The sequence below is a fragment of the Chrysochloris asiatica genome, unplaced genomic scaffold (genome assembly GCF_000296735.1).
Source record: "Chrysochloris asiatica unplaced genomic scaffold, ChrAsi1.0 scaffold00171, whole genome shotgun sequence".
Taxonomy (NCBI): domain Eukaryota; kingdom Metazoa; phylum Chordata; class Mammalia; order Afrosoricida; family Chrysochloridae; genus Chrysochloris; species Chrysochloris asiatica.
In genome coordinates, this window is record NW_006408689.1 from 4,255,666 (window position 1) to 4,267,086 (window position 11,421).

At 36.1% G+C, this 11,421-nt stretch overlaps 1 protein-coding gene across 4 annotated transcripts in view; it reads right to left on the reverse strand.

The window, feature by feature from the left end:
* Positions 1 to 11,421, reverse strand: part of CSNK1G3 (casein kinase 1, gamma 3) — a 145,554-nt gene that overhangs the window by 106,890 nt on the left and 27,243 nt on the right. For all 4 annotated transcript variants that reach the window (XM_006871628.1, XM_006871627.1, XM_006871629.1 and 1 more), the window contains exon 3: positions 5,172 to 5,241. In XM_006871628.1, coding sequence (XP_006871690.1) covers positions 5,172 to 5,241 — 70 coding nt within the window. The remainder of the gene's footprint in view (positions 1 to 5,171; positions 5,242 to 11,421) is intronic.

Consider the following 11,421-nt stretch of genomic DNA (forward strand, 5'->3'; position numbering starts at 1 on the left):
ATTTAGAGATCATCTGAAGAACAGATTTGATACATTAAACACTAAAGACCAAAGACCAGAAGAGTTGTGGGATGACATCAAGAACGTCATACATGAAGAAAGCAAAAAGTCATTGAGAAGATAAGAAAGAAGGAAAAAGTCAAAATCGATGCCAGAAGAAACACTGAAACTTGCTCTGGTAAAGCAAGTGGAATCAATAAGGAGGTCCAAGAGCTGAACAGAAAATTTCAAAGATCAGCTCAAGAAGACAAAGCCAAATATTAAAACAAAATGTGCAAAGATCTGGAATCAGATAACCAAAAAGAAGAACACTGAAGAAAAAATTCAAGCCTTGACTTTCATTAATGAAAGATTCACAAGGCAAATTATTGAACGATGCAGAAAGCATCAAGAAAAGATGGAAGGAATACACAGAGGCACTGTACCAAAAGGAAATTGTTAATGTTCACCTGTTTCAAGAGGTAGCATATGATCAAGAGCCAGTGATACTGAAGGAGGAAGTCCAAGGTACACTGAAGTAACTGACAAAGAACAAGGCACCACGAATTGACGGAATAAAAATTGAAATCTTTCAAGAAAGTGAGGTAGCACAGGAGGCACTTACTCATGTATTATAAAAAAATTTGGAAGACAACTATCTGGCCGACTGATTGGAAGAGATTTGTATTTGTGCCCAATGCAAAGAGTGGTGACCCAACGAAATGCGGAAATCATTGGACAATCTCTTTGATATCCCATGCTAGAACAACGAAATCATTTTGAACATATTGTCCGGAGGAAACAATCATTGGAGAAGGATGTCATGCTGGGTAAGGTGGAGGGTCAGAGAAAAAGAGGAAGACCTCTAACAAGATGCATTGGCCAAGTGGCATCATTGATGGACTCAAGTGTGGCAGCGGTAGTGAGGTTGGCCCAGGATCGGACATTGTTTCATTCTGCTGTGCATGGGGTCACTATGAGTCGGTTCCGACTCAATGGCACCTGACAACAACAACAAAGAACAACAAAAAATGAGGAGAAACAGTGTTCACCATCAAAAAGAACATTTCAAGATTCACTCTTAAGTACAGTGCTGTCTATGATAGGACAATATACACATGTTTACAAGGAAGACCAGTTAACACCACTATTACTCAAATTTGTGCACCAAACACTAAAGGCAGTGTTGATGAAATTGAGAATTCTACCAACTTTTTCAGTCTGAAATTGATCAAACATGCAATCATTACTGGTGACTGGAATGCACAGGTTGAAAACAAAGTGGAAGGATCACTAAGCGTGGCCTTCGTGACAAACAATGCTGGAGATCACATGATAGAATTTTGCAAGACCAATGAATTCTGCATTGCAAATACCTTTTTAAGACAACCTAAAAGATGACTGACTATATACTGAATCACCAGATGGAATACTAACTACATCTGTGGGAAGAAATGGTGAAAAAGTCAAAACAAGGCCAGGAACAGTCTTGAAACAGACCACAAATTATTCAGTGTAAATTCAGGATGAAGCTGAAGAAAATTTAAACAATTTCCACCTGAATTTAGAGATCATTTCAAGAACAGATTTCATGCATTAGACACTAATGACTAAAGATCAGAGGAGTTGTGGGATGACATTATATGGAGAGAAAGCAAAAAGTTATTAAGAAGACAAAAAAGAAGGAAAAGACTCTGAAACTTGCTCTCCAACAAAGACATTCTAAAACAAATATAAGAATCAAGATGGTAAAAGAGGTGAACAGAAAAGGGCAACTGGAGAAGACAAAGTCAAATATTATAATGAAACGTGCAAAGACCTAACATGGCACTCTCAATCAAACTAAATAAATAATACAACCTTGGGTTCTCAAAATAACACAGTAAAAAAGGTCACTAAAGGGAAAAAAACAGAAATGCTCCAATTTTCAACATTTTTAATTTTTTTATTGTGATTTCAAAATGTCTCAAGTTAGGTAGCTTGACCTCATCCAACATGGCTGAAATTCCATAAATAGTATTACATTTCACTGAACGAATTAAATATTTCATCTCCAATTTTATTGAAAATATCTAAGCTTTATCACTCAACATAGTTTTACAATAAATATGAGTCATTAAATTTTTTTGTGAGGTTAAAAAAAAGGTAGTCTAACTCTCAATGATCTTTTGGAATCCATATTGTTTTGCAAATTATTAAATGCAGTAAAGTAACTTCTTAAATAATTATTAAATATCTCAAACACAAATTTCATGTTACTTAAGTATAAAATCAAAAGATATATATTTTGTAATCAACAATGTAAAGTAAGCACTATAAAGACCAATCCAGAAGTTCATATTCCAGGAAAGTATGAAAAATTTTCTAACACTGAGCAAACAAATTAGATTAAATTAAATTTCCATATTGTTGTTCTTGGTAAGTGCCGTTGAGTCAGTTCTGACCACAGAAACCCTATATAGGGTTTCGAAGGAACGACTGGTTAGCTTGAACCACCAACCTTGAGGTTCAAATCGAATATGCAGTCTATCAGATTAACCCACAGCGCCACACCAGGACTCCAAATTTCCATACCAGTTTGGAAAAATTGCAACTAACAAAGTCATTGGGTATGTTAGGGAGGGGAGAGCAACCTCAGGAAAAACAAAACAAAACAAAAACACTACAGCAACATAAGTACAGTAGGTAAACTACAAGGAACAGATTTTTTCCCGTAGTTAAGGTGAGGAAGTAAAAGAAGCTAAAAGAAAAGCAAGAGGCTCATAAATAAGTCACAAAAGGAAGAGTAATGAGGTAGTTAAAAATGTCCTCTGTCTATTGATCAAATTATTCAGCTATCTTGTAGTACAATTCAACTCATGGGCAAAGGCAAGCTCAATATGTATTTGTTCTTATATTCAGGAAATTTACAACTACAAATTTACATTTACTTTCCCCACCCTGACTCTCAATTCCAACTATTATAAAAATGATTTTTGTTTAAGACTACTATAAAAACATTTCTACCACAAATTCATGAAAGTTCTGATAATTACTAAAATCATTAATTTTCAGAAATGCTCATTAATTAGCATTCCAAATTTTCAAGACATGTCTATTTTTCACCAAGGAAAGTTCAAGATTAAAAACAAAATTCACATATCATTGGAAAATACAATCTCACTTCTAAAATTAATTTCCCTACATACTTCCTTTTCTATTTCAGCATTTCAAGGCTGCCTGCTTCTGTAAAAATGTAGTTTCAGAAACACTGCATAGAGTTGCTATAAGTCGAAATCGACTCAATGACAGTGGGTTTGGTTTGGTTGCTTGCTGTTGTTTTTTTTTAAACTCAGAAAACAAAACATAAGTAGGAAGTCTCACACTTTTAAAGACGGTAGTAGTTTGTGCCATAATCTTCCTTTAAAGATCTTGAAATATTTATGTTGCTTACAGGTGCACATTAATTAAATATATTAAGATATATGCTATCATGATGTTTTCCCCATTTTTAGGTCCAGAATTGTTCATGCACAGTAACAAATTACCAATGTTAATCTTGATAGATCTCTGAGGCCTGTCTGCAGAAGACGTAAGTATACACTACTGGAAGTTTACAAGGATAAATTCATTAGTACAGAATTCAAACTATTGATCACTCATTGGAAAAAAAAAAAGCAAAATCAGTAACATTAAAAAATACACAGTCTTAATAAGAGAGTCTGAAGGAGAAAGATGAGGCTTTCTGTTCCCTTGAGGATTTAAAACCTCAGAAACGCTATGCAGGTTCTCTATGAACTAAATGACAGCACTTAACTACAACTAAGAGTGTACAACTGCATGCTTATAAAAAGATGTATTAAAAGATACTTAAAAAATCCTGCAAAAACAAAATACTTTCACCTGGATAAAAAAAATCAATCATTACAGATAGTAGAAGGCATAAAAAAAAAGAGAAAGATTTTTAAAAAGCTTTAAAACACAGGAAATGCAGCATACAACAGAAATATTTTACATTAGATTTCTCAATTAGTGTAAGATAGCCATTCTCACTCAGATTTAGATTTTATGTGAAAATACCTTAGTTTCCTACAAACCTGGAGGTTTAAAACAATAGAAATTTTATTTTATCAGTTTTGGATGCCAGAAGTCTAATCACTCTCACTGGGTGTAATCAAGGTCACACTCCCACTAGAGACTCTAAGAGAGATTACTGTTCCATGTCTCTTCCAGCTTCTTGTGATTATCATCATTCCTTGGCTTATGGCTGAATCACTCTAAATCTCTTCCTCCACGGTTACATCACTTTCTTCTATCAGTGTGTGTAGTAGAGTCCTGGTGTGGCGCTGTGGGTTAATGTGCTGCACTTCAAGGTCAGTTTGAACAGTAAAGTTGATGGTTCAAACTCATTACTGGCTCCTCAGAAATCCTATACAGGGTTGCTATTAGTTGGAAACGACTCAACAGCTCTTAACAAGAACAACATCAATGTGTATAAACTCGCCTTCTGACTCTCTCTTATACAGTTATTGTAACTGAAATTAGGGTCTACCTGCATAATCCAGAATAATCTCTCTATATCAATATCCTTTTCTTAATGATATCTGTAAAGTCTTTGCCATAAACTAACAATTACAGGATTCACTGATTATAAAACAGGATCCACTGATTATACTTTACTGGGGGAGGGAAGGGCATTTTCAACCTACCACAATACCAGAAGTCATTTCAGTAATTAATAATATTGCCAAAAAGCAAAAAGAAATGAAAGCCATATAAATTTTATCATCTTCATTTTTTTTCAAAATGTTTCACCTATAGTTACACTGTTGTTGCTATTGTTAAGTGCCATCAAGTAGGTTCCAACTCATAGGGTTAGGTATAGATAGGGTTTCCAAGGCTGTAAATCTTTATGGGAACAGAAAGTCTCATCTTTCTCCCACAGAGAAGTAGGCAGGTTTGAACAGCTGAACACATGGTTTGCAGTCCAGTGCTTATCCTACAGTGACACCAGGGCTCCTTCTCACTCACATTAGCATTAACATAAATAAGAAGTTCTAAAAATATTATTTAAAGTAAAAGACTCCAGAAAGAAAATATCTAGCAAAGCCTTAAAAAATGATTCTACTTAACATATTTTAAATATTATCCCTTGAAACAAGAGATGTTGTCATGAAAATCCATTTTATTCCAAATTTAATATAAGATCTTACCACCAGATCCTAATTGCTTGTAGAATCTGAATTCCAAATGTAGCTGTGGTGCTCTGGATTTCATGGGTTCCTAATTTATCGAGAAAAAAAAAAGAGAGAGAGAGACAATATTTCAATTATTAAAAGGTCACCAGGACCTAATTTCAAATGTTAAAAATCTTGGTGTCAAATTTGAAGACAATAATACTCCATGTTTTATTAGGCATCTTTTTATTCTTCTAAGGTTGTTGTTGTTGTTAAGTGCTGTTGAGTCCGTTCCAATTCGTAGCTACCCTGTGTAGGATTTCTGAGGAGAAACTAGTGGGTTTGAACCACCGACCTTGCAGTTAGCAGTCCAATGTTTACCCTAGAGCGCCACACCAGGACTCCTCTCTAAGGGTGCTGCTGTTTAGTGTCATCCAGCCGGTTCAAATGAAATACATCATTAAGAGATATGCTATCATGATGTTCTCCCTTTTTTTAGGTCCAGAATTGTTCATGTGCAGTAACAAATTACCAGCCTTAGAGCACTTAAGAATGCACTACTTATGTCACAGTGACCCTGTATAGGGTATCTGAGGAGCATGTTGTGGGTTTGAACTGCCAACCTTGTGGTTCAAAGTACAGTACAGTGCCACACCAGGTGTCCAAAGGCGAGAGCTATAAAATTTTTTTAATTTTAATGTAAAATAAACTGATGCTATATAAATGCACACATGGTTAAGTAGCATGGTTAAGTAGCTACTAAATCAAGCATTAGAAAAATCTCTTATATTTGACTCCCTGATACTCCATAAAAGTATGTTCCAAATATTTATTGCATATCTCCCATTCACAAAAATTTTCTTCTGAGCTACATATTACTAACACAAAGGTTAAAATCAAGTCAGCAAAAAAAAGGAAAAACAAAGATCAAGATATGAAGACTTTAACAGTAGCAACAATGTCTTGATAATTTTTTTACTGAGGCATAATTTACATATAATAAAAAGCACAGTACTTAAGTTTTAGGTTTACCAGTTTTGTTAACTGCACATATTCCTACAACCAGTACCTCAAACAACTTGTAGTACATTTCCAAAATCTCTCCCTCAGAGGTAATTACTTTATGACTTCTATGATCTCTGGATTAGTTTTGCTTGTTCTTAGGTTTCATATAAATGACATTATACAGTAAATATTTTATATGTATGTATCTGGGTTGTTTTTTTCACATAATATAATGTTTATGATATTTATACATGCTATTGCCATAGGTTATTATAAATCCAAGCAAAATGTAGTCTTTGACAACATCAATCTTTCTCCATTTATCATGATGTAATTCATTCTTCTTGGATCAACCATCAACAGTCATAAGAAGCAGCAGTCAAGAAATCAAACGACGTATTGCATTAGACAAATCTGCAGCACAAGACCTTTTTAAAGTGTTGAAGAGCAAAGATGTCAGCATGAGGACTAAGGTGTGTCTGACAAGCCATGGTATTTTCAATAACCCATAAGCATGCGAAAGCTGGACAGTGAATAAGAAAGACTATAGAAGAATTGATGCATTTGAGTTATGGTGTTGGAGGAGAATATTGAAAGTGCCATGGGCTGCCAAAAGAACCAACAGATCTGTGCTGGAAGAAGTGCAGCCAGAGTGCTCCTTGGAGGCCAGATGGCCAAACTTCGTCTACCATACTTGGGACATAATGTCAGGAGGGACCAATCACTGGAGAGGGATATCATGTTTGGTAAGGAGGAGGGGCAAAGAAAGAGAGAAGGACCCCAGTGAGATGGACTGGCATAGTGAAAGCATCAATGGGCTGAAGCACGGCAACAATTGTGAGGCTTCCGAGGACCAGGCAGTGTTTCCTTAGGTTGTGAATAGGGTCTCTATGAGTCAGTACCGAGTCGATGGCACCTAACAACAACAATTTATTGATCCAGTTGTGAGAATTTTTTGCTTTCTTTATGTTGAGGTGCACTCCATACTGAAGGCTGTAGCTTTTGATTTTCATCAGTAAGTATTTTGAGTTCTCTTCGCTTCCAGCAAGCAAGGTTGTATCATCTGTATATCTCAAGTTGTTAATTGAATCTTCCTCCAATCCTGGGTGTACATTTTTCTTCATATGATCCAGCTTCTCAGATTATTTGCTCAACATTCAGAATGAATGAGTATGGCAAAAGAATAAAACCCTGGTGCACATCTTTCCTGGTTTTAAACCATTAAGCATACAGTTGTTCAAATAATTGCGTCTTCATCTATATACAGGTAGGTTCCTGATGAGCACAGTTAAATATTCTGTAATGCCCACTCTTTGTAAAGTTATCCACTGCTTGTCATGACACAAAAAGTTGAAAGCAGCAGCCAAGAAATCAAACAACATATTGCATTAGGCGAATTTGCTGCACAAGACCTCAGGTAAAATGTTCAAGAGCAAAGACACCAGTTTGAGGACTAAGATGCACCTCACGCAAGCTACGGCATTTTCAAAAGGTAAGCATTGGACTGCAAACCACAAGGTTGGAGTTCAAGGCCATCATCTACTCCACATGAAAAAGATGACATTTTCTGCTCCCACAACCAATTAAAATCTCAGAAACCTGATACAGGGTCGTTTTCAATCAAAATTGACTCAAGGGCACCTAACAACAACAATAATATACTTATGTGAAAGCTGTACAATGAATAAAAAAAGACTAAGACTACAGAAGAATTATTGCATTTGAGTTGTGGTGTTGGAGAAGAATACTGAAGGTACCATGGAATGCCAGAAAAACAAACATTTCTGTGTTAGAAGTAGTACAGTCAGAGTGCTTCTTAGAAGCCAGATGGTGAGACTTCGTTTTTCATACTTCAGGCATATTATCAGGAAGAACCAGTCACTGTAGAAGGACATCACGCTTAGTAAGTGAAGGGTCATCAGCGAAAAAGAGGAAGACCCCAAACGAAATGGACTGGCACAGAGACAGCAACCAAGGGTTCAAGCATAAATTATAGGATGGTGCAGGATGGGCAGCATTTCATTCTGTCGCACTATAGGGTTGCTATGAGTCAAAACTAACACGTCAGCACCTAGCAATTGCCATAATTTACTGCTTCTTATTACAGAGTGCTCCACTAAATGTATATATACAATTTATCTATTTTCCTATTAGAAACATTTAGATTTCCAGGCTATAGTTATTACAAATAAAGCTGTTATGAACAGTCTTGGAAAAATCTTACTGTAGGTATTTTCAATGCTATGGGATAAAATACCTAGAAGTAGAAGTGCTAGGTAGTATAGGTTTTAAGATGCTTTCAATTTTTCAAAGTGGTTGTGCCATTTTACATTCAGACCAATAATCTATCAAAGTCTCAGTTGCTCCATATCCTCATGATTACTCAGTATTGCCAGTTGTTCTATGTTGTTAAGTGTGTGGCATCAGTTCCGACTCACACTGACCCTATATAGGGTTTCTGAGGAATGGCTGGTAGGTTTGAACCATCAGCCTTGTAGTTAGTTGTTTTGTTAAATATGTTATTTTAAGAATTTTTAAATTGGGAAAGGTGTGAGACAGGGTTGTATTCTTTCACCATACAACTTATTCAACCTGTATGCTGAGCAAATAATACGAGAGGCTGGGTTCTATGAAGAAAAACGTGGCATCAGGATTGGAGGAAGACTTCATTAACAACCTGCGATATGCAGATGATACAACCTTGATCGCTGAAAGTGAAGAGGACTTGAAACATTTGCTTATGAAGATTAAAGAGCAAGCCTTCGATATGGATTACATCTAAAAAAACAAAAATCCTCACCACTGGACCAATAAACAACATTCTTATCAATGGAGAAAAGATTGAAGTTCTCAAGGACTTCATTCTTCTTGGATCAACTATCAACACTTGCGGAAGTAGCAGTCAAGAGATCAGACGATGTATTGCACAGGGCAAATCTGCTGCACAGGAACTTTTTAAAGTGTTGAAGAGCAGAGATGTCAGCTTGAGGACTAGGGTGCACCTGACCCAGGCCATTGTGTTTTCAATAGCCTCATATGGATGCGAAAGCTGGACAGTGAATAAGGAGGATCGTAGAAGAATTGATGCCTTTGAGTTGTGGTGTTAGAGGAGAATACTGAAAGTGCCATGGACTGCCAAAAGAACCAATAGATCTGTTTTGGAAGAAGTGCAGCCAGAGTGATCCTTGGAGGCCAGGATGGCTAAGCTTCGTCTCTCATACTTTGGACATATTCTCCGGAGGAAACAATCGTTGGAGAAGGATGTCATGCTAGGTAGGGTGGAGGGTCAGAGAAAAAGAGGAAGACCCCCAAAGAGATGGATCAGCCAGGTGGCATCATTGATGGACTCAAATGTGGCAGCGGTAGTGAGGTTGGCCAAGGATCGAACACTGTTTCGTTCTGCTGTGCATGGGGTCGCTATGAGTCGGTTCCGACTCAATGGCACCTGACAACAACAAAAATTTTGCCCATTTTTATTGAGTTGTTTATCTTTATTATTACTAATTTATTATATATATTCTATATTAAGCTCTTTGTCTGGTAGCATAGTGGTTACGAATCAGGCTGTGAACCTTAAGGTCAGCGGTTCAAAACTACCAGCCACTCCGCGGGAGAAAGATGAGGCTTTCTACTCCCGTAAAGATTTATACCCTCGGAAACACTGTACAGGGTCACTATGGGTCGGAACTGACTCAACGGCACTTAACAACAACAAATATATATATACATATATATACAAAGAGATATGGCAACTCTTGAAATTTATAAAATTGGGTTGACTGTATAGATAGATAGATAGATAGATAGATAGATAGATAGATAGATAGATAGACAGATTAGATAGATAGATAGATAGATAGATAGATAGATAGATAGATAGATAGATAGATAGATAGAGATAGATAGATATAGATATATACTATGAATATTGTTCCGGTCTATAGCTTGACTCTGGTAGCATAGTGGTTATGAGTTGGGCTGCTAACCTCAAGGTAAGTAGTTCAAAACTACCAGCTGTTCCACAGGAGAAAAATAAGGCTTCCTGCTCCTGTAAAGATATATAGCCTCAGAAACCCTATACTGACTCCACAGCGCACAACCACCATGGCTTGACTCAAAGGAACTTAATAACAACTGTTAATGTTATTTATGTCATCTTTCAATTAGCAAAAATACTAAAATTTGTTTGAAGTCTAATTTATCATTTTATTATTTTATGATAGAGCTTTTAGTATCCTATAAGAAATTGACAATACTATTCTAATTCCAAAACTGAGCTTTTAAATACACCACAGAATTTATGTAAGCACAAGGAATAATGAACAAATGATACATTTTCATACATATTTATGAGCATTGGAAATAACTGCTTTTCAAAACTTAGTAAATTCTAAGTTTATTAAAATTAGTGCTGCAGAAGCAGTCAACCCAATCTTATAAAGTTCAAGAGTTGCCATCTCTTTTTCTCTCAGTATATAATCATACATACATAGCCTGGCAGTTTTATTCTTAAAGACATCAATTATGGACTGAAACTCACTGCTATCGAATTGATTCCAACTCACAGTAACCTTGTGAAGGGTTTCCAAGGCTGTAAATCTTTATAGGAGCAGAAAGTCTCATCTTTCTTCTGCAGAGAGGCCATTGTGTTGGGGCTAGCGGTCCAGTACTTATCCTACAATGTCACCTGAACTCCTTTAATTAAGGACTATAAGCAAAGAACAGGGAAGAAAGGGGTTTGGATGTCAAGATGGGTATTTCTCATTCTACTTCCACTCCTTGCAATTTTCTTCAAACCTTTCATTGCAAAAAAGAGATCAAGTGATCTTGGATAGTTCACAATTTTGTTACTTTATGCTTGTTTAAACTGAAAAAGAATTTCTGTGCTAAAAAAGTCAATAATGGGAGTTTTGTTCTTAATTCCTTTGACTACAAGAATAGTTCAAGACTGCCAGTCATTCCATGGGAGAAATATGAGGCTTTCTGTTCCCGCAAAGATTTACAGCTTCAGAAACCCTATTCAGGGTCGCTGAGTCGGAACCAACTCCATGACACACAATCACTACCACAATCCTAAAGAAAAGTAAGATTGTTAACTAATCTAAAATAAACCAAATCAATCTGTTTCTAAATACTGAGGCTCACACTCAACTAATTTCCTTCTATGGTCATAAGTTTAGAGTAGCTAGTTTAAGTTTCACAATGTAAAAACATTTACATTTGGGGCATTTCTGCAATATAAACTAATGAGTGAGGAACAAGAGTGCAAAACATATAAATA